The sequence below is a fragment of the Bacillus rossius genome, chromosome 1, assembly GCF_032445375.1.
Source record: "Bacillus rossius redtenbacheri isolate Brsri chromosome 1, Brsri_v3, whole genome shotgun sequence".
In the NCBI taxonomy this organism is placed as follows: Eukaryota; Metazoa; Arthropoda; class Insecta; order Phasmatodea; family Bacillidae; genus Bacillus; species Bacillus rossius.
The window spans coordinates 229,998,995-230,023,494 of NC_086330.1; the positions used below are offsets into that span (position 1 = coordinate 229,998,995).

The following is a 24,500-nucleotide window of genomic DNA, read 5'->3' on the forward strand; positions in this document are numbered from 1 at the left end:
CTGCCTGCCCACAAAATGAAGCTGACTATTGGCGTCCCTGTTCTGCTGATGCCTTGCCTTCATTTACCGAGTTTGTGTAATCAATGGGACTTTAAATTCAAAACTTCCCGTTTTTCAAGTGTATGTCCTACAGACTTGAAACTCGGTAGTGATGTTCCTTAAATTATGAAGTGTTTAGCCCGGGCAACGCCGGGTACTTCAGCTATTTTTTTCTATATTCGAAATATAAGGTGGTTTAAATAGGATAAGTTTAGTTTCATATTAAAAAATTATTCAAGTATTTACGTATCATTCAAAGCTATTCAAGTAATCATTCAAAACTATGTAAGTAAAAATTAAGCTAGCTTCTTGAAGGCCAAAATTTGACTTTCTCTCTGCACCTAGATGTTGTGACAAAGTTGCTGAGAGCTCGCCAAGCTCGGGCTTGCTGCAACATTGACAAGTGGAGACAACAAAGCTTGAATCAAGCATTTTTTTGCTACGTGTGTAGCGTGTTAGAACTGATTACAAGTAATAAGGTGGTTTAAATATTAATCATGAACTAATGCGATACAAAAATTTATCTCGTGTTTCATTGATGTCAACATTCCAGAATTACACTTTTTATTATCATACTAAACAACTAATATATTACTTGCAGTTTTCCATATACCAACTTTTACTTTACTTAAAGTTTTTTAATCAAATTTAGCCTCAATATTTTACTGTGATGGCATTACAACTTCAAAGTTAAATAAATTAACATTTTAATTTTCAAATTTAGAATTATAAAACTATTCGAAGTATTTATTCATTTCGTTAAGTTTTGTAACATGCCAAATGATAAATTACGAAGTACTAATCACTATTGTAAAAAATTGTCACAGAACTTATATTATTATGTAGTTTTTTTATGGTTTAAGCTATTTTCCCTTCCTGGGGCTTCTTTCTTCATAACAAAAACACGATTTCAAAGCATAATCATAAGTAAAATTGATTGTGTCTTGTTACAGAGAAAACTGGAACAAATAGACGAACTATATCTTAAGAAAATCTTCCTCAAGTCAAAGTCGGACAACAACATCACGAGACGGTTCGAGAAGCTGGCACTGACGTGAGTCACCGCCATATTAGTTAAAATGTCTAGGACACTTGTTAAGTAACATTTTCTTGTAAGAAAATTAAATGTTTGGTCAAAGAATGAATACTATCCTTTATAAAACAAGTGACTATTTTTTATAATGTTGTAACTAAAACATTCTTTAAAATGTTCCATATTCTTTACTACCGGAAATGACTAAGAACTGTATTTTTCTAATTTCAAGTTGCTGGATTGCGTTGGGATTTAATTTTCAATTGAGATTTGCTAACATACTTTTATATTTTATTCAGTCTTCTGCCTGTTTGCATGCCATTTAATTTTAAAATTTGTTTTTTCATTCGTCCTATTCGTGGCTTCCTCCTTCAGAACACATTTTTCAGTAGTACATGTATATTGGCCGGTACCGGCCCAGACATCAGGCTGAAGATTGTGAATTCTCGACGCCATCTTGGATTCTGGCGTCAAACCTGCCATCTTGTATGACCTTGAAATTTAACCGTGAACTTAAACTTTGACCTTGAACTTCAATATTTGCCAAAATGACTCAAATTTACGAAATTTGCCCCAATTTGCTAAATTCACTAAAATCCGCTATCCAGATTTTTGGGGAAAAATTCCGCCAAAAGATCTCGAAAAAACGAAAAAATAAATTTTATTTTATTTTAAAGGAAATACTTCCATTTTGAGGGAAATTTTCCCATTTTTATTCCTCAAACATTCAAAAATTCGAAATTAAAAATCCTTTAAGAACTTTTCCCTTAGAAAAAACCAGAAGTCCACAAAGCGGCTTAAGGCAATAATTCACAGAGTATTTTTATTTTTCCATGTAAAATAGTTGTGCGTGGAAACTTTAAAATTGTAGTTATTTTTTGCTTAAGAAGCATAGTTTTCAAAATATTTCACTTCAAAGTTTGTAATTCAGGGCTTTTGTTTACCAATTCTTTGATTAACTATCCATTTTTTCCCTAAAGAAAGGTATTTGATGTGATCTGTACAAAATGCCCAACAAAATAATTTACTATGAAAGCGATAAATCAATTGCCGAATGTTTTATGTAATCATTAGTGTCGCTTGAATTAGACATTGTTATTTTCATAAAAAAACACCCTTAATCTATCAATTGGAAAAATTTCCGATTTTATTAATTTCAAGTTTGAAACTTTATCTGTAAAATAAAATCAGTTTTGATTTTTTAAGTAATTTGCAGCACCCAAAAAAATATCCAGTTTTGCAACACTGATTTTGTTTTATGTCAGTGGCCTACATCACTCTTCTCTTGGACTGTACAGTAGTTGTGCCTGTATTGTACGTGACCCACTGGCACCCCCTGTCGTTAGGCCACATGGAATTATCCCCCCTTCCCCTCTGGCAGAAGTAGGCTGCTGTCTGACCTTGAAGATTAGTCACACAAAATAAACACTTGTCAAAGTGCAAGGGACAGAGTGGAGCATTAGTAGGAAGAAGTAATTTGAAGTGAAGTTTGTGGAAATAAATGCAATTTTTATTTTAAGTATTAAATTTTCTCTGCCAGTTAGTTTTTTTAACATCAAAGTATTAATGGGTAACGAATTCCGCGCCAACCTCGGGATTCCCGTCCACGATCAAAATTTAAAAAAAAAAAAAACATTAAATTTTACGTGAAACAATACAGTTTACATCTACATCTAGAATGTCAGCAAACGTTTCGTGAGGAATAATAACGAGCACATTAATAATACTCCAAATTATTTTTAGCTTAACTTAAACTGTGGCGACATGTTGGTAAGAATTGAGATTACTTGCAACAAGTTATTTTGCATGATATAAACTAACTCTTGCCGCTGAATGGAGTCAAAGACAGGTAGACGCATATAATCTTGTAGCCTCTAGACATGTAGTCTCATAGCCTTGTAACCATGGAGTCTCGTAGTCTCGTATACTTGTAGCCTCATAGACTCGTATCCTTGTAGACTTGTGGCCTAGTAGCCTCGAAGGAAGTTTAGGCCTTGTAGTCTTGAAGTACTTTAGGCCTGTAGTTTCGTAGCCTCGTAGCTACTAAGCCTCGTAGACCTGTAGCCTTGTAGACTTGTAGCCTCGTAGACTTGTAGCCTAAGAGCTTAGTAGCCTTGTAGCCAGTTGAAGCCATGTAGTCTTGTAGTCATCTAGTCTGGTAGCTTCGTAGCCTCCTAGTTTCGTAGCCAAATAGCAGCTAGGCCTAATACAGCTGGAGACAAAGAGTGTTGGAACCAAAGAGAGTTGTGGGCATTATATCCTATCGTATATTGGCAATCGCATCATACTGAGTTGAAAGTTAGTGAAAATGTACGTCCTTTACGTTAATTGTACGTAGTCAAGTCTGCATTATCGTATCCTATTGAGAGATCGTTATCACACCTAGTTAAATTTTTGTCCAAATATGTTTCCTTTTTTATTTTGTTTCTTTTTCGTTGATTATGCTTCCAATTTTGATTCTTTTTCGTTGATTGTGCTACCTCTTTATTGAAAGTGATCCGATTTTGCTTCCTTTTTGTTGATTGTGCTTCTAATTATGTTTTTTTTTCTTTTATTCTTCTTCTTCTTTGTCGATTGAGCGTCCCATTGTGCTTCTAATATTGTGTGCTTCCAATTGTATATCCTTTTCATTTATTGTGCTTCCTCTTTGTTGAAGATTCTTCCGATTTTGCTTCCTTTTCGTTGTGCTTCTTTTTCGTTAATTGTGCTTCCTCTCTGTCGAATGTGCTTCCGATTGTGCTTCTAATATTGTGTGCTTCCAATTGTGCTTCCTTTTCGTTGATTGTGCTTCCTTTTTGTTGATTGTGCTTCCAAATATGCTACCTTTTTATTGATTGTGGATCGTTAAGTCTGTTCTCAGGACATGATTCGTCTCGTGGTTCAGATATGTCTGGTCTAAACGCTGACCTTGTACACTGCCTGTTTAAAAATGTGTTTTGAGTATCATAGAAAAATACTTCTTGGTTCGGAGATGCTTGGTATATAAGCCTAACATTGAACTATACCTGGCTTGAACGTCTCAAAAGTATCTAAAAATTATACTTCCATGGTAGGCACAGCGAACACGTATGTATTTGGCCGGACAGGTATCTAGTATAGAGTTTTTTTTCGTAGAGTTAATGATTAATAAACTCTACGTAAGGTAATAGGAACCAGAATTAAAATTTTATTTGAAGCTTTAGTTACTCTTATCACTGGCCGCGAATAAAACCAAGCATAAAAATCTAGCGTTTCAATCTTACAATAATAGTCGATTTTTTGATGACTATTGTAATGTTATCTAATTTTGTAATATCAAATATTTTTTTCCAAAATAGCATCCAATATTATATCATCAGCTGCCTGGAGGCTGATATTAAAGGAAATTATGCCTCTTTTATAACTTTCCACAATATTTTATTAAATAAGAGTTCTTTTAAATAAAATTAATTATTTTAATCCAGCAAGTATTGAACCAAGCACTGTAATCGATCAAATAAATCAATTAATTACTTGCTGATTGTTTTTATGGATTTTGTAGATTTTCACGAATTTATAACTTAATAAATATAAATTTCCACGATGGTGGTCAATATCTTATCATCGGCTTACTGATGGCTTGTAGACTAGGAATCTAAGCTGCTTTTATTGAATAAAAAAAAAATTTCCATAGCTTTTTGCTTCGATCAAGTACTAAACCAAGGACAGGAACTGATCGAATCAATCATTATATTGATTGCCTTTTTAAAAATTAATTTTGGATTTACCCCAAATTTCTAGCTAAATAAATAGAGATTCACATGATGGCGGCCAATTGGCGGTTGACTTGGCAATAAATGATTCTTGCACTTAAGTAGGTAAAATTAATTTATCATGAAGGTAGCACTTGCAGCAAACGATAAAAATAGGGTGGCCTCCATCAGATAAAAACAAAATGGCGGGTTTGATGTCATACTAGCTAGTGCTTGGCATTAGTGGTGGGGTGTCAGTATGTCGGTGGCTTCTATGAAAGAAGGTTCTGTCGTCTTTTTTTTATTTTGACCTCTCTATGTTCGATCTTTATACTCCATGATGTAAGTGCGTTTTTAAAATAATAACTTTTTTCATATACTATACTTTTAACACATTATAATTTTACTAAAATGTATAGTTTTCAAAAATCCATGTATGACACGTATGTTAGTAATTCTTAGGAAGTCTGATTAAGCTGTGATATTTATTTTTATTATATTTATTATATATATAAATATTTTATATAATTTTTAAATACAGGTGGGCCCAGTTACCCTGATAATGGGGGTAAGTGGACCACCCAAGTCTATTTCTTATAAGAAACTACAGAATCTGTGACTGGGTAACTGGGTCCAATGCTTGCAAATGTACAAATAAAAATAAAAATTTACCCCCATTTAGAAATAATTTTTCAAAGCAATTACCAATGTTGCAAGACTGATTTTTGTGAACATCAGCTATAAATTAATACAAAAACAGTTAAAAAATATAATGTAAAATAAGTAAACTTACTCATACTCAAATAAACAACCTTTTAACTCAGGAACACTAAAAATTCCACGTTTGTTCATAGGGATTGGGGGTCTAATCAATCTTAAAATATCTTTTTCTTCATACCACAAAATGTCCTCCTCTTCTGGCCATCGCCAGTAAGTTAAACCAGCACTCTTCATGTGTTTTATTTGCACTTGGTCTCTATCTAAATCTACAACTTGTCCAGGATATTTTATACCATTATACAATACAATAACATAGTCATCTTTGATAACAGAGATACCGGGCACAACTTCGTCTGATTCACAGTCCGCAATGCTCATACCTGATGAGCCATCATCAAAGCAGAGTCTGAATTCACACTTGAAGGTCTCGCCTTTTTAAACTTACAGAGGCCAGAAGTTGAAGGCAATGGGTTTTCTAAATGTACTGAAGTCAGTGGCTTAGATACAATCTTTCTTTTCTTTTACTGATTTTTTTCCTCGCATTGCATCTTCAATTTGCTGCTTCCCTTTTTGTTTTTACTTTCCAGTTTGTCTTTGAGTTTTTTCTTCACAATGTTATTCTTTTGTTTAAGGAGCTTTTCTTCTATTTTTGTATTTTTTTGCTGTAAAGCCAAATCTTCCAATCTCTTTTCTTCCTGTCTTTTTTCTATGTACTCAGATGCAGTCATAATTTCAGCTCCCGAGCTTACTTTTTTCCTTTTTGGCTTGACAGATTCCTTGCCAGAATCTTCTCGAGTTTTGTTTTTGTGGAAAATTTCGACAATGATGTCTTCAAAACTTCGTTTTACATTTACATTGTTGGGCATCTCAACATCAGAGCTCTTGTCAGATACTCTATGAGCATTAGGCGTATTGTTGGCACCTGCCTGGCCATCAGGAGTCTTGTCTGCATCAGGATGGTCATGAGTACTGTTGTCTGTATCAGTAATCTTGTCAGCATCTGCCTGGGCATCAGGAGTCTTTCCAACATCAGCCGAGTCATAAGGAGTGTGTTCCGTATCCGTGTGGGCATCAGGGATCTTGTCGGCATCTGTCTGGTCATCATGAATTTCGTTGGCATCTGCAACCTTTTTGAGCTGTGCTTTGTTGTAAGCCTGTACTTCACAAGGTTTGAATTTGCACTTTTTTATTGCTTCTTGCCTGTTTGGGCCCCCTGTCTCTTCATCATAAATTCCAGATGCTTTAAAGGCATTTGTGATATTCTGTTTGTTAACATCATAAAATGTAGATGTCAAAATATTTACAAATTCCTGTTTAGGAATTTTTTTCCTAGGATTTTGTCTCTGCCACTTGGTCAGCTTCTTATCCCAATCTGATTTCAAACCTTTGAATACTCCAACATCCATGGGCTGAGTGACGTGTGTCGTGTGAGGTGGCAATTTTACGAGCACTACCTGATGTTCCACTGCCTTTAAAATCATAGGGAGACTTAATTGACACTTGTGCCCATCAAGGATAAGAAGTACAGGCCGTTCTTCTGGTATGTTGGGCAGAAACACTTTTTTAAACCAGTTTAAAAAAATCTCTCCATCCATCCACCCACTTTTTGAAGCTGCATAACCAGTATGGGCATCAGAGTTTGTGTCAATCCAGCTTTCCATTACATTCTTCCCTTTGAAGACACAAAGGAGAGGAAGCTTGTCTCCTGCAGCAGAACAACATGCAAGAACAGTGGTATTTTCACGCCCAGCAGAGCTTATTGTTCTAGTGCACTTTACACCTTTGCCACCTACAACTTTGGTTTTTCTTGGGTCGTGTCCAAACCCTGTTTCATCGCAGTTAAATATCAAGTGTGGTTTGTTGATCAAAACATTCTCTTCAATTGTTTTCTGAAGCAAATCAAACAATCCATTGATTACAAATGGGTTTTCTTGAGACATGCGGACATATTTTACTCCTTGTGGTTTTTTTATTGATAGGTTATGCCTTTTCTTAAAAGCAATGAATCAATCCGGACCTGGCCTACCCTCTTTAAATCTGGTTTTTATGTTGTTTTGTTGAACAAATGATTGCACCATGTCCATGACTTCATCTCTTGACAGTCCAAATCCCCATTTTTCTAACACTCTTAGGCAATCTGCAAGTTGAACCTCATACACATGTGGAATTGAAAGTTTTCCACCACCCCCAAACCCATCTCTCGAAATAGACCCTGAACCTCTCAAACCATGGATGTAGTGACGCAGTGTACTTTTTGTAATGCCATGAAATGTCGCTGCTTCTCTTTGTGTGCGGTTTCCATTCCTCACATCTGCAAGCACCAACTCTAAAACCTCTCGGGAGTATGAATTTTCTTGGTCTGCACCCTTGGTTGTTCTCCGGTAGTACTTCCTTACCATGGTTTATAACATAAAAAGTAACTTATTAAGTTATAATTTAGTTCTTGGATGAGTTGTAAGAAAAAACTCTTTTTTTTTTTAATTTTTACAAGCTTTAAAAGAATAAATTTCTCCAACAAAATTCTACCTAAACAGGCCTTCATCTTGATTAACTTAATTGCAACTTATTAAAATAACATAAATAGTATAGTTACTTATATTAGGTTAGGTTAGTAGCAACTTATTTAATATAAGCATAAGTGGTTCAGTGTGGGGTAACTGGGCCATACATGGACCCAGTTTCCCTGAATGTATGGCCCAGTTACCCCAAATCACTAAATATGATGGGGCAACTGGGTCATAACACTCCACAGACCTATAAAATGCACGATAGGTTAAAACACTACACGGAATGTTATTTTGACATTAACTGAGCTAAAATTTCTTACATTCGATTTTCAAGAGATAAAAAAATACTTACCAAAAATTTTTGAATTCACCTTTGTAGAGACATGTTTTGCGATCACAAATACAAAAAACATTAGCAGCCATAAAACATTCTTCAATCAAGCTGGAGACCAAATGGCTGTTGTTTTGTATACTTCTGCTTACCAGTGTTGCCACAACAGAGTTCAATTTCCCTCTTATATGTTCAGGGAAAATCTGGGAGGGGATGGCCCAGTTACCCCATGGGCCCAGTTACACCAACTTACCTTATTTTATTAAAATTAGATTAATTTAATATTTGTATAAATTTAATTTTTTTCTAACCTTTTTTTAAAATAATTACGGAAATACAAAATAGCTGCCGTAACGATAATTGTGTTGATTGTATCATAATTCAAAATGGCGGAATTAAAAATTTATAAATTAATATTTTTGAAGTGAAAAATTCTTAAGCCGCATTGAGCGATTTTTGGTAAGGAGTAAAACTTAGTTATGTGTATCACGTCACCGACATGCTGTAATAGCAATAAGTAAAGTTAAATTGATCACGTAAAAAGATTAATTTGTATTATATACTGTCCATTGCCCAGTGAACACATGACCTAGGTCTCACATCACTGGTACCTAAGTCATAGCTAGGTGATGAATTTTTACATAATTTAGAAATAACACTGACATTTGTTGTGACTAAAACCGACGTATTAATAAATTATATCATAGACTGACATCATACTGATATAATACCAAAATCATTTTCTTACATACATTTGACGTAAAAATTATGTCATATAACATATTTAAAAACAAAGTTTTAAGTTTTCACTTCTGTCGACAGTCCCCATGATTACATTTTCATTTTTTTATTAAGTTTAAATTATGCCCGATTTTTTGCATAAAAAATACTGATTTTTAATATGGCGGGCGTAAAGAAAAGTGCTATGTTTCTATAATCCAAGATTGCGGGTATGAAATTTGCCAATATTATAATTTTTAAAATTTAATTTTTTTTTTTAATTATTAATAAATTATATGTTTACTCTCACCGGGAATCTAACTGTGGACCAAATTCGATTAAGTAAATTTAAAACAAAATTTAATTTGTTTTTAATTTTTTCGGGGTTTTTGGGTTGAAAATTAAAGATTTAATATTTACGGTAGAGGTCGAGGTCATGACCTCGGTGGCTTAAGAGTAATTTGTAGATGCGGACTTTTGGTTCTTTCTAAGGTAAAATTCTTTTGAGGTTTAAAAAAATTCGAATTTTTTAATTTTTGAGGGCTAAAAACGGGAAAATTTCCCTCAAAACAGGAATTTTTCCTTCGAAATAGAAAAATATGGTATTTTTTTAGATTTTTTCAAATTTTAAGCAGATTTGTATTCCGAATAACTGAAAAATGTGATTAATTTTGTCGAATTTTGGACCAGCTTTGGCAAATTTTGTGTCATTTTTGCCAATTTTGGCAAATATTTAATGTCAAAAACAAAGGTCAGGGTCATCCAAGATGGCTGCCAAAATATCAGAATTCAAGATGGCGTAGACAATCCACAATCCTCATCTTGAACTCTTGGCCAGTACCATTCTTTATATACTACATATTTCCTTTTCTTATTATAACAGCTTTTAACCATGTCATCATTTGGATATTTGAAGAAAGTTTTAGTCAAGCAGAAAGAGTTTTGACTGCTTCGGTTTTAAAACAGAAATCTTCATTTTTATTTCGATGACTTCGAGCAGCATGCCATGTGATGTAAAAAATGTCCTCTCACCCCTCTTTTTCCATCTAAATAAACAAATGGCTACATCTGTATCGTGTGGTTGGAGTATCTTAATTTAAGGGTCATAAATTGCACACACATCGCGTGTTCGAGGACGTGAAAAGGCGAGTGGCAGTGCTGCTTGACCGTGGGCGCAGGCAGCACTACGCACACCTGTACGGGCCGGTGATCCTCATCGAGGACAAGAAGGTGGAAGCGCTGCGCTCCTCGGAAGCCGCGCCGCCCCGCAAGGCGACGCCATCGCGCAGCCACAGTTTCCGGAGCGGGCTGCGGCTCCCCAAGGTGGACTTCCGGCGGCGCACCGTGGCCTCGAGGGGCGAGCCGCGCGCGCACCAGGACGCCGGCAACACTGAGGCGCTGCGCCAGGCCTTCCGTAGCAACCCCTACCAGAAGGTGAGCATCACCAGCACCAAGGTGGACATGTGGAGCAGTGTCTGGCAGCCACTCCTACCACAAGATGAGCACCACATTCCTCACAAAGGTGGACGTGTGGAGGAGTTTATTGTAGCTACACTTACCAGAATATAAGTGTGACATTCCTCACAAGGAAGACATGTGCCATTCCCACCAGACGATAAGCCTGACACTCATCACAAAGTGGTCACGTGGAATAATTATCTTGTAGAAACTTCTAGCAGAAAGTCGAACTAACTCTCGTTACAAGGTGAACATGTGGTAAGTCTACTCTAGTTACTAACATAAAAAATTGTATCACAACTATACAAAATATTTTGTAAGGCATACTTAAATTGAAATTAGAGTACTCAAATGACAACAAGGTTAAAAAAAGACCCACGTGTCTTTTACCTTACATCTAAACCAAATTATGTATTTGGATGTATCATAAAGTACTTGTAAGGTAACTAACCAATTCTGAGGAAGCTCGTCAGCTGGTTGTAAATATTTCATATTTCCCATGTGTATTTATTACCTTGCCACACTTTAAAACTACATTCCGCTGTTTGGGAGATAAAATAATAATCTCACAGTTACTGTGATCTTTATTATTTATATTTTTACGAACGCGAGAGACCAGACCGCAGCGCGCGCAGGTTCGGAGCTGGTTGGTGGCCCTGCCAGGCTACAGGCGTCATGTGCGTATCACGTGGCCGCCACTATTTTAAGACATGCCACGCGTGCCTGGCCGGATTACAAGTGTCGTTGCTATACCCTCCCCCCTCAGATCCTTGCACAGCGTCCTGCCTCGGCGCTGTTAGCTATCGCTGAGCGGCCTTGAAAATTCCGCGGGCTGTCGCGTGAGCTGACACCCTTCTCGACTGTTCGGGTGTCGGGGCCGCCAGGGATGACGCGACTCATCAGCCCCTCTCGTCCCTTCGAGAAGGATGCCCCTAGGTACTTAAGCCGCGACGCCAGTCCCCGCGACATTTCCGAGCGGATTCCGAGTGAAGGGAAGTGCGACAGTGACGAAGAGGGTGAGAACTCCCCTGAGAGTGGCGCGACGCGGAGTTTGACTGGACAACGGAGTTCGGCGACGGAGTTCGGCGACAGGTGCCGCGTGAGTCCTGCGAAAAGTCCCACGACAGTGAGTGCCGTGAGGAGAGCAAACTGCGGAACTAGTACACATTGAGTGACTCGATAAATGTTTTCAAATGTCAGTGATTTGTGTTTAGTGTAAATATTAGTAATCAATAAAACAGTAATAATTCTTAATTGGGATATCCATTACGAACCCATATCTCCCAACATTACATTAATCGTAGCAATATTTAGTTTTCTATTAACATGTGTAAATTGTGTGCTAAAAGCATTTAATGAACTCATACTTACAAGTTCATCATTAAAGTTAAGCCTAATACTTTGCAGCATGCTGTGACCAATAAAATCAAGAGAACAATCTCTGTAAGAGGATGGTACAAACTGCTGAGGAGAAATAGTTATGATCATGAATGTGTTTACCAAAAAAAAGTGTCAAAGAACATTTCTCCCCCAAAGGGAGGAGGCTCCTGCAATGGGTTGGTTCCTGTATGAAACGAGACAAGATAAACATGAAATTTAAATATTTATTCAAGTAGAAACAAGTAATAAATTAATTAATAAATTCGTAGTTTACCTAAACATGCAACATACAACTAAATGCATGTATCGACTAGAATGTGATCAAGTCAATACCCAATACGTTACTCAAAACAAAATTTAAGCAAATATGAACAATGATTCATTAAACATTGAGGTAGACACGTATATGTTAAGCATAACATAAGGTACTTAAGAATGTGCCGCTGCAGAACTGATCATGGGCTGAGTAGCGACGTAGCAAAACAAACAAACAAGTAAACTAAATTTTTAGCGTGGCGGACAAAAATGAATTTGAATATGGAGAGTTACGAAACAAGTTACATACTAAGCCTCGTAAGAAAGACAAACATACGCACAACTCCAAAGAAATATACTTACACACCCATGACTGATTCTGACACCGACATTAAGTATCTGCTCAAAAGAACTAAACGAACAAGAAGGATTTTAAAGGTGACATGACTCTATATAAACTAGAAAATTGTACCTCCGCGAAAGTAAATCTACAGGTGGAGTGGTGGAAAGACACTACAAAAATAAAGGAGGGTAGCGTGGCAGCAAGAGAAAGGGAGAAGCAAAGGAGGAAGTGGGAAGGGAGGTGACAGAGTTAAATGACGGGAAAAAATCTAAGACAGCTGAAGCACGGAAAATACTTAATAAATACAGTTCACTGCAACATTTTTAAAAACTTTCTTTTCCACATAACACCTTTCAGATCCCTTCCATGAACATTGGTTACGTGTATGTTATGAAGTACGAACTTGAATAATTCCAGGATGAAGCTACTTTTTTTATCATTAAGTTATGGAATTTTTTCAATGCAATATTTTGAAGTTATTAGTCACTCACTATGTAACCCACCATTTGTAGAAGAGACGTCCGTTTCGTCTCTCGAACGGTTCCATGTCCTTGCCGCGGCTAGGCTGAGGGTAGGAACACGAGACTGGTTGCGAGATCAGACGAATGAAACCGCAATTGAGTTCAAAATTGTCACTCGTAAAATCTTGACTGTAAGAGGTTCAATTTATGATGAAATTAACTTTATAATTATTCTTTTATCATAAGGATTATATTGTATTACTGTGCCATTTATTTACTATTGGTTCGGTTTACCAAACCTCACCAAGGTAAATCACGACGGAAGACTCCGGGATCTTAGGTTAAATGGCACTGCTTTGTTGTATTCAAATAACGAGTAAAGAGGAAATATGCCGACTGGGAAAACTACAGATCAAAAGTTGATAACCTGTTAAGTAATTATATAAATAAGAAATTAAATAAATGGTTAAGAAAACTGCAACATAAAATACACACTGATATCAGGTCAGCCATAACAAAACATATTTATTGAAACAAGATAATAAAAGAGTATTAGTTGAGTATTCGTACAGTCAACACAAAAGTGGGGCCCCTTACACAAATGTTATTACTTAATGTTACATTTTCAAAAATTAATGTAAATTTATTAAAAATACAGAAAGAGTAGTATATAATAGCCGGTCCTCAAACTGGCTTCTGGCTGTGGTGCCTGTGGTGCCGACCGCCATCTTGGATTTTGACGTCACGGCGGCCATCTTGGATGACCTTGACCTTGACCTTTGACCTTGACCTGGAATTTGATCCTCAAAAATCGCCAAAAATGACCAAAATTGGGCAAAAATTGCCCAAAATTCCTCAAAAATCGCCAAAATTTCAATTTTTTTGAAAAACATTTCCACCAAAAAATCTCAAATAATTCCACAGTTCAAAAATTAGGATTTCGAAAATCCTCAAAAGTCGCGTTGCCCTAGAAAAAACGAAAACTCCTAAAAGCGGCTTAAAACTCCTAAGAGCTAGCCGCTTATAAGCCGCCGACCTTGAAAATAAGGATGTCATGGCAGCCATATTGGATGATGACGTCACCGTTGCAATTTCCGTTACGGCCGCCATCTTTAACTTTTTTATTTATTATCCGATTTTAATGAAATTTTTTTTAAAAAATATAAAAAAATTCAAATAATAAAATTTTTAATAAAAAATATTTAAAAAATATACTTTTACGACACGGAGTTTGGAGTCCTCGGTTCGAACCTGGTGAGGGCAAAAAAAAATTAAAAATGGCGACAGGCTCCTTCCTCAATGGTGGGTGCTAGCAGACTGACTCCCACCACTTTTTTCAAAGCATATATATAGTCATCTAGTATGACGTCATGTCCGCCATCTTGTCTTCGATGCTGGAAGCCATCATAATTGTATCGTCGGCTAGAGTGTGCTGATGCCATGTTAGTTTAATTCTTACCCGCTAGAGTGCAGTAAACATTTATTACCGAGGTGCCCCCGCCATCTTGAAATTTGGCCGTCATCTTGAAAATCCGTAATTATTTAGCTACAAATTCGGGAAAAGTTCCAAATTTCATTAAAAAAATCACTCATTAATTTACATATTGATTCGATCGATTCCCGTCCTCGGTTCGATACCCGATCGATGCAATAATGTTTAATTTTATGTAAAAAATAATAATTTCAATAAACCATGTTCAACATTCGTAAAGAGACTCTAAATCCTCTACTACCATCATCCTATCAGACGTCAAGACCACCATATTGGAAATTCGTAATTTTAATGCTAGAGAGGCGGGAAAAAGTTCCAAATTCATTAAATAAATTTGTAATATATATACTGATTGATTGGATCGACTAAGGTCCTTGGTTCGATCCCTGACCGATACAAAACAACTTTAATTTAAAAAAATACTAAAAAAGTGTTAGGTTTGAGAAAATAAAAACAACACAAGTCCTTTTAAAAAAATTTTTATTACATACATACTACACTACTACAGGTACAAAAAAACACTGACAAATTACTAAAGCCTTTTGGATTCCTCGATTCAAACAGTCTTCTTATTGTACGGACTAAGACTTTTACATGACTTTAAATGTCTATCCGATCCGTTCATCACCACAGCCAGAGACGGACTGAAGTTCATATCACTCATATAGTCTCATTAGCCGGTACAACACATGAGTCAAATCAATAACCATGTTCATTATACGTCTCGGAGCATTTTTTATAATGACGATGTAAGCTATCAAGACGTGAAATTAGTTTATTGCACTTATTGCACTGAAATTGTATTCTTTGAACATTATTAGAACAACCGCTTCTTTCATGTCTGCGAGCATTTGAGGTGATAGTAAATGACGCACCACAGTATTTGCACTGATGCGAAGTACGCTCTTCATTAATTGAAGTATTCAATGGTGATGAAACTTCAGTTGATGGTGGAACAGCACATATCGAAGTCTCCTCCAGTGTTGTCAGAGGCGTTGCCAACGGGATCTGCTCCAACATCGTCGACGCCGACGTCAAGGTTCCCGCAGTCGATGGTACAACCTCCATCGAGTTCGTCGTTAAAGTCGGTAAAGATGCCATCGAGTTCGCAAGAACAGGCAATTACGCGACTTATGCACCAGAAGAAAAAACTAGGTGATCCGTACACCGTCGACGGCAGTAACAAACTAAGCGTCCTGCTGTCTAGGACTCGTTTATATACATTAACCGGTTTGAATAATACGCTAGTCAAATCAAGAACAATTTACTAAAATACTAGAGTCAAAACAACATTTAAAAAAATAGAAGCACCGACAACGAAAAGGCAGCACATTTGGAAGCACCGACAACGAAAAGGCAGCACATTTGGAAGCACCATCATCGAAAAGGTGGCACATTTGTCATTGGCTCCAATATTCATTGGCTCCAATATTCATTGGCTCCAATATTCATTGGTTCCATCAGTCTATTGATTCTATCAGTCTAGTGACTCCAACAGTCATTGACACCAACAGCCTTTTTCTTCATCAGCTCCAATGATATTTGGCTAGAATGCTACGAGTCTAAGAGACTATGAGGCTACAATTCCACGAGTGTACAAGACTCCTCCAACTACCTTCAAGTGTATAAAGCTCCAAATGCTCCATCAGCTCCAACACGTAATGTACGCAATGTACGCGCAATACATGCAATTTACACACAATAAAAGTAAATGATTACACAGTACACACAGGAAACGGAATGTACACACAGTACACACACAGGAAACGGAACGTACACACAGTACACACAGGAAACGGAACGTACACACAGTACACACAGGAAACTAAACGTACACACAGTACACACAGGAAACTGAACGTACACACAGTACACACAGGAAACTGAACGTACACACAGTACACACAGGAAACGGAACGTACACACAGTACACACAGGAAACGGAACGTACACACAGTACACACAGGAAACTGAACGTACACACAGTACACACAGGAAACGGAACGTACACACAGTACACACAGGAAACGGAACGTACACACAGTACACACAGGAAACGGAACGTACACACAGTACACACAGGAAACGGAACGTACACACAGTACACACAGGAAACTGAACGTACACACAGTACACACAGGAAACGGAACGTACACACAGTACACACAGGAAACGGAACGTACACACAGTACACACAGGAAACGGAACGTACACACAGTACACACAGAAAACGGAACGTACACACAGTACACACAGGAAACGGAACGTACACACAGTACACACAGGAAACGGAACGTACACACAGTACACACAGGAAACGGAACGTACACACAGTACACACAGGAAACGGAACGTACACACAGTACACACAGGAAACGTAATGATCACACATACAGTAGCGGAAACACACACAGGCTTAGTTGGAAATCAGAATACAAGAAATAAAAACATTAAATTTTTACTTTCAATATTTTATTACTTCTCAACATTACACAAATACAAGTAAAACAAGCCATTATTGTATGTAGCCAGCATTCCTCAGTTCCTTGAGTATGAAGGATATTTCTTTGATGCACGAATAGTTTCCTGCACAAAGCGAACCATGTAGAAGTCTTAGCCGGTCAACCAATATGTTTGGATCTTTCCATGATGTGTAATCATTCTCTTCTACCACCATCTTCCTTGCACCTTTATAATAAATATTATGATCTCTGGTGTCTTCCGTTTTACCACCAACCTCAGGGTAACTTTCATGTTTGAGACGGTGATCATCACAAGCTTGATCAGATTTATTTAATATATCACGTCGTTTCCACCGTTTCGGTCTCAGGACATCGCCACATTCTTCGATCTTGACAGCTCTAGGTGCTTCATCACAGTCTATGCCTTTGTCAACAGCCTCAGAGTCACTGTAACAATCACTGTAGAAGACATCCTCTTCACCCAGATTACCGTATGAATTCGCTATCGATGATGTCGAAGTGTCTTCATCGTCTTCATGCTTCCTTTTTAGGAGTCCATCATTTTTACAAAGAATGGAGGATCTACTGAATATAGGCTTGAATGTATTCTCACTTTTCACGGTGTTGTTACTTCCATTAGTTTCAGTCTTCCCGAAGCCATTAGCATCCTTCAATTTATGTTCTTCCTCACGATCGGGTGAGCTAATACCATCACGCTCAGGACAAGGAAAATTATTGTCATAATGCAGATCACTCTTCTTTAGCCTAGTGGATCCATCGGTGTCCTCTATGCCGTAAGTAGTCTTGACTTTACATGTTTTACCATGTCTTTTTAAGCTGTCAATTCGTGTTAACAACCTGCTACAACGATTACAGCTTAACACGTTGCGTAGTGGGTTTCTAGCACAATCATTCTTCTCATGACGTCTAGCATTCCTTCTCATGACAAAATCCTTGTCACAGTATCTACAGCGGTTTCCTTCCGATTCAGCTATAGATATCAAACCACGATCCATGATAGCTTCTGTGACTAATGTTAGATACAAACTGTCAGTTTTCTCCAATTGGAACCATTTCTTAAATAGAGTTTTTGAAATATTTCATCAGCGAGAGTTAAGTTATCTAATGCAAAGCAAATTGATGCAAGTAGTTCCGGCTGTCGTCAACAGATGGCGCCACGTGTTGCTTGCAGGTAAATAATATATATTTCATTAATGTAGGATGCGGAACGCTCACTATCGATCGCAAAGGGAGGTTGGCTTCGATAGTATCCAAGGAGAAAAAAGTTCGTCCTTCCTGCTAGTGCTTCTCAGATTTCTCACGGTCCGCCATCTTGGATTACGTCATCACGACGGCCATCTTGGATGGGTGTGACCTTGACCTTTGAACGAAACCGCAGGAATGATCGCAAGCACACGGAATTACCATCAAAATATTGATAAGAATAATCAGGAGCACACGGAGAAAACCATCATAATATTGGCAAGAATAATCAGGAGCATACGGAGAAAACTGCCACAAGTCTTCTTTGATATCATTAAAAAAAAATTAAAAAAAAAATTAAAAAACGAAAAAAAAATTCAAACATTCTGCTAGCTTGTGAACTTCTCATTGTTGAGCAAAGATAGAGTTCTAGTACAAGCCAGATTGTTTGAATTTTTTTTTCGTTTTTTTATTTTTTTTTTAATTTTTTTTTAATGATATCAAAGAAAACTTGTGGCAGTTTTCTCCGTGTGCTCCTGATTATTCTTGCCAACATTATGATGGTTTTCTCCGTGTGCTCCTGATTATTCTTATCAATATTTTGATGGTAAATCCGTGTGCTTGCGATCATTCCTGCGGTTTCGTTCAAAGGTCAAGGTCACACCCATCCAAGATGGCCGTCGTGATGACGAAATCCAAGATGGCGGACCGTGAGAAATCTGAGAAGCACTAGCAGGAAGGACGAACTTTTTTCTCCTTGGATACTATCGAAGCCAACCTCCCTTTGCGATCGATAGTGAGCGTTCCGCATCCTACATTAATGAAATATATATTATTTACCTGCAAGCAACACGTGGCGCCATCTGTTGACGACAGCCGGAACTACTTGCATCAATTTGCTTTGCATTAGATAACTTAACTCTCGCTGATGAAATATTTCAAAAACTCTATTTAAGAAATGGTTCCAATTGGAGAAAACTGACAGTTTGTATCTAACATTAGTCACAGAAGCTATCATGGATCGTGGTTTGATATCTATAGCTGAATCGGAAGGAAACCGCTGTAGATACTGTGACAAGGATTTTGTCATGAGAAGGAATGCTAGACGTCATGAGAAGAATGATTGTGCTAGAAACCCACTACGCAACGTGTTAAGCTGTAATCGTTGTAGCAGGTTGTTAACACGAATTGACAGCTTAAAAAGACATGGTAAAACATGTAAAGTCAAGACTACTTACGGCATAGAGGACACCGATGGATCCACTAGGCTAAAGAAGAGTGATCTGCATTATGACAATAATTTTCCTTGTCCTGAGCGTGATGGTATTAGCTCACCCGATCGTGAGGAAGAACATAAATTGAAGGATGCTAATGGCTTCGGGAAGACTGAAACTAATGGAAGTAACAACACCGTGAAAAGTGAGAATACATTCAAGCCTATATTCAGTAGATCCTCCATTCTTTGTAAAAATGATGGACTCCTAAAAAGGAAGCATGAAGACGATGAAGACACTTCGATATCATCGATAGCGAATTCATACGGTAATCTGGGTGAAGAGGATGTCTTCTACAGTGATTGTTACAGTGACTCTGAGGCTGTTGACAAAGGCATAGACTGTGATGAAGCACCTAGAGCTGTCAAGATCGAAGAATGTGGCGATGTCCTGAGACCGAAACGGTGGAAACGACGTGATATATTAAATAAATCTGATCAAGCTTGTGATGATCACCGTCTCAAACATGAAAGTTACCCTGAGGTTGGTGGTAAAACGGAAGACACCAGAGATCATAATATTTATTATAAAGGTGCAAGGAAGATGGTGGTAGAAGAGAATGATTACACATCATGGAAAGATCCAAACAAATTGGTTGACCGGCTAAGACTTCTACATGGTTCGCTTTGTGCAGGAAACTATTCGTGCATCAAAGAAATATCCTTCATACTCAAGGAACTGAGGAATGCTGGCTACATACAATAATGGCTTGTTTTACTTGTATTTGTGTAATTTTGAGAAGTAATAAAATATTGAAAGTAAAAATTTAATGTTTTTATTTCTTGTATTCTGATTTCCAACTAAGCCTGTGTGTGTTTCCGCTACTGTATGTGTGATCATTACGTTTCCTGTGTGTACTGTGTGTACGTTCCGTTTCCTGTGTGTACTGTGTGTACGTTCCGTTTCCTGTGTGTACTGTGTGTACGTTCCGTTTCCTGTGTGTACTGTGTGTACGTTCCGTTTCCTGTGTGTACTGTGTGTACGTTCCGTTTTCTGTGTGTACTGTGTGTACGTTCCGTTTCCTGTGTGTACTGTGTGTACGTTCCGTTTCCTGTGTGTACTGTGTGTACGTTCCGTTTCCTGTGTGTACTGTGTGTACGTTCCGTTTCCTGTGTGTACTGTGTGTACGTTCAGTTTCCTGTGTGTACTGTGTGTACGTTCCGTTTCCTGTGTGTACTGTGTGTACGTTCCGTTTCCTGTGTGTACTGTGTGTACGTTCCGTTTTCTGTGTGTACTGTGTGTACGTTCAGTTTCCTGTGTGTACTGTGTGTACGTTCAGTTTCCTGTGTGTACTGTGTGTACGTTCCGTTTCCTGTGTGTACTGTGTGTACGTTCCGTTTCCTGTGTGTACTGTGTGTACGTTCAGTTTCCTGTGTGTACTGTGTGTACGTTCAGTTTCCTGTGTGTACTGTGTGTACGTTTAGTTTCCTGTGTGTACTGTGTGTACGTTCCGTTTCCTGTGTGTACTGTGTGTACGTTCCGTTTCCTGTGTGTGTACTGTGTGTACATTCCGTTTCCTGTGTGTACTGTGTAATCATTTACTTTTATTGTGTGTAAATTGCATGTATTGCGCGTACATTGCGTACATTACGTGTTGGAGCTGATGGAGCATTTGGAGCTTTATACACTTGAAGGTAGTTGGAGGAGTCTTGTACACTCGTGGAATTGTAGCCTCATAGTCTCTTAGACTCGTAGCATTCTAGCCAAATATCATTGGAGCTGATGAAGAAAAAGGCTGTTGGTGTCAATGACTGTTGGAGTCACTAGACTGATAGAATCAATAGACTGATGGAACCAATGAATATTGGAGCCAATGAATATTGGAGCCAATGAATATTGGAGCCAATGACAAATGTGCCACCTTTTCGATGATGGTGCTTCCAAATGTGCTGCCTTTTCGTTGTCGGTGCTTCCAAATGTGCTGCCTTTTCGTTGTCGGTGCTTCTATTTTTTTAAATGTTGTTTTGACTCTAGTATTTTTAGTAAATTGTTCTTGATTTGACTAGCGTATTATTCAAACCGGTTAATGTATATAAACGAGTCCTAGACAGCAGGACGCTTAGTTTGTTACTGCCGTCGACGGTGTACGGATCACCTAGTTTTTTCTTCTGGTGCATAAGTCGCGTAATTGCCTGTTCTTGCGAACTTGATGGCATCTTTACCGACTTTAACGACGAACTCGATGGAGGTTGTACCATCGACTGCGGGAACCTTGACGTCGGCGTCGACGATGTTGGAGCAGATCCCGTTGGCAACGCCTCTGACAACACTGGAGGAGACTTCGATATGTGCTGTTCCACCATCAACTGAAGTTTCATCACCATTGAATACTTCAATTAATGAAGAGCGTACTTCGCATCAGTGCAAATACTGTGGTGCGTCATTTACTATCACCTCAAATGCTCGCAGACATGAAAGAAGCGGTTGTTCTAATAATGTTCAAAGAATACAATTTCAGTGCAATAAGTGCAATAAACTAATTTCACGTCTTGATAGCTTACATCGTCATTATAAAAAATGCTCCGAGACGTATAATGAACATGGTTATTGATTTGACTCATGTGTTGTACCGGCTAATGAGACTATATGAGTGATATGAACTTCAGTCCGTCTCTGGCTGTGGTGATGAACGGATCGGATAGACATTTAAAGTCATGTAAAAGTCTTAGTCCGTACAATAAGAAGACTGTTTGAATCGAGGAATCCAAAAGGCTTTAGTAATTTGTCAGTGTTTTTTTGTACCTGTAGTAGTGTAGTATGTATGTAATAAAAATTTTTTTAAAAGGACTTGTGTTGTTTTTATTTTCTCAAACCTAACACTTTTTTAGTATTTTTTTAAATTAAAGTTGTTTTGTATCGGTCAGGGATCGAACCAAGGACCTTAGTCGATCCAATCAATCAGTATATATATTACAAATTTATTTAATGAATTTGGAACTTTTTCCCGCCTCTCTAGCATTAAAATTACGAATTTCCAATATGGTGGTCTTGACGTCTGATAGGATGATGGTAGTAGAGGATTTAGAGTCTCTTTACGAATGTTGAACATGGTTTATTGAAATTATTATTTTTTACATAAAATTAAACATTATTGCATCGATCGGGTATCGAACCGAGGACGGGAATCGATCGAATCAATATGTAAATTAATGAGTGATTTTTTTAATGAAATTTGGAACTTTTCCCGAATTTGTAGCTAAATAATTACGGATTTTCAAGATGACGGCCAAATTTCAAGATGGCGGGGGCACCTCGGTAATAAATGTTTACTGCACTCTAGCGGGTAAGAATTAAACTAACATGGCATCAGCACACTCTAGCCGACGATACAATTATGATGGCTTCCAGCATCGAAGACAAGATGGCGGACATGACGTCATACTAGATGACGATATATATGCTTTGAAAAAAGTGGTGGGAGTCAGTCTGCTAGCACCCACCATTGAGGAAGGAGCCTGTTGCCATTTTTAATTTTTTTTTGCCCTCACCAGGTTCGAACCGAGGACTCCAAACTCCGTGTCGTAAAAGTATATTTTTTAAATATTTTTTATTAAAAATTTTATTATTTGAATTTTTTTATATTTTTTAAAAAAAATTTCATTAAAATCGGATAATAAATAAAAAAGTTAAAGATGGCGGCCGTAACGGAAATTGCAACGGTGACGTCATCATCCAATATGGCTGCCATGACATCCTTATTTTCAAGGTCGGCGGCTTATAAGCGGCTAGCTCTTAGGAGTTTTAAGCCGCTTTTAGGAGTTTTCGTTTTTTCTAGGGCAACGCGACTTTTGAGGATTTTCGAAATCCTAATTTTTGAACTGTGGAATTATTTGAGATTTTTTGGTGGAAATGTTTTTCAAAAAAATTGAAATTTTGGCGATTTTTGAGGAATTTTGGGCAATTTTTGCCCAATTTTGGTCATTTTTGGCGATTTTTGAGGATCAAATTCCAGGTCAAGGTCAAAGGTCAAGGTCAAGGTCATCCAAGATGGCCGCCGTGACGTCAAAATCCAAGATGGCGGTCGGCACCACAGGCACCACAGCCAGAAGCCAGTTTGAGGACCGGCTATTATATACTACTAGAAAGTATTAAAATATTATCATTAAAATATTATTCATTAATTAAATGTTGATTTCGATGCCAAAGGGGTAGTTTGATGAAATAGTCGATGAAATTGCAATAAGATACGCGTGGCCGAAACAGGTTAACTACCTATGCTGCATGCTTAGGATTTAGTCGTCAAAAACTTTCCTGGGATTTTTGTTGGCAGCTCCCATCGCCGTAGAACCACGGGACAAGCCCTGGGGTGCCCAGATGTTATGGGCCAAGCTTATGGATCACGCCTCAGGCATGGGGCAGCGAGAGGTCGCCAACACCCGGAACGCTAAACAAGTTTATAACAACAAAAAAATCAAACTATCCCATAAATAATTATAAAACCATGATTTCCGGGGAAAAGGCAGTAAAACTCACCTAATGCGGTAGTAAACACACAACTTTCGACATGGATTTCGATGGATACTTGACGAGCACAAAAATTTAGAAGTTTACATCATGGCTGACAAAAGTAGAAAGGAAAGTATTACCTTTTCTTTTCCAATAGGAAGATGACCATACGTAGAGATGAGAATTTTAACATTGGTTACACTTTTCTGCACTTAACTGCAATATTTATATAAACAAAAGGAAAAATTAATTTATGATGTTTAAAGTCTTTTGAAGTCCATATGTTTTTCCTTTAAATCCACAAAGCTTAACAAAGACATAAATATATTTTAACAAAAAAAAATGATTTTTATACAAAAACAATTATTTCTTACAAATTGATACTTAAGATAATAATAGTTTCATTATACTTCAAATAATCAAAAGGTTAAAAACAATTAGGTATTGCAAAGCAATATAATTAAAAAAAGGTGTAGTCTCCCAGTTTGCATTTAAATAAACAACATATATAAGCAATAATGGGCGCATGCCCACACAACAAGTGCACAATGGCACATCACGGATGGACTTATATCTCGGTCCCTTCAAATGCCGATACAAATCTCTGAGTTTGGCGTTTACGCTTCAGGCTCCAGAAATTATTCAAAAACTAAACGATGCCATGAT

At 37.5% G+C, this 24,500-nt stretch overlaps 1 protein-coding gene across 2 annotated transcripts in view; it reads left to right on the forward strand.

The window, feature by feature from the left end:
* Positions 1–24,500, forward strand: part of LOC134527345 (sodium/hydrogen exchanger 2-like) — a 430,632-nt gene that overhangs the window by 386,400 nt on the left and 19,732 nt on the right. For both annotated transcript variants that reach the window (XM_063359946.1, XM_063359947.1), the window contains exons 16-17: positions 993–1,093; positions 10,239–10,494. In XM_063359946.1, the coding sequence (XP_063216016.1) occupies positions 993–1,093; positions 10,239–10,494 (357 nt within the window). The remainder of the gene's footprint in view (positions 1–992; positions 1,094–10,238; positions 10,495–24,500) is intronic.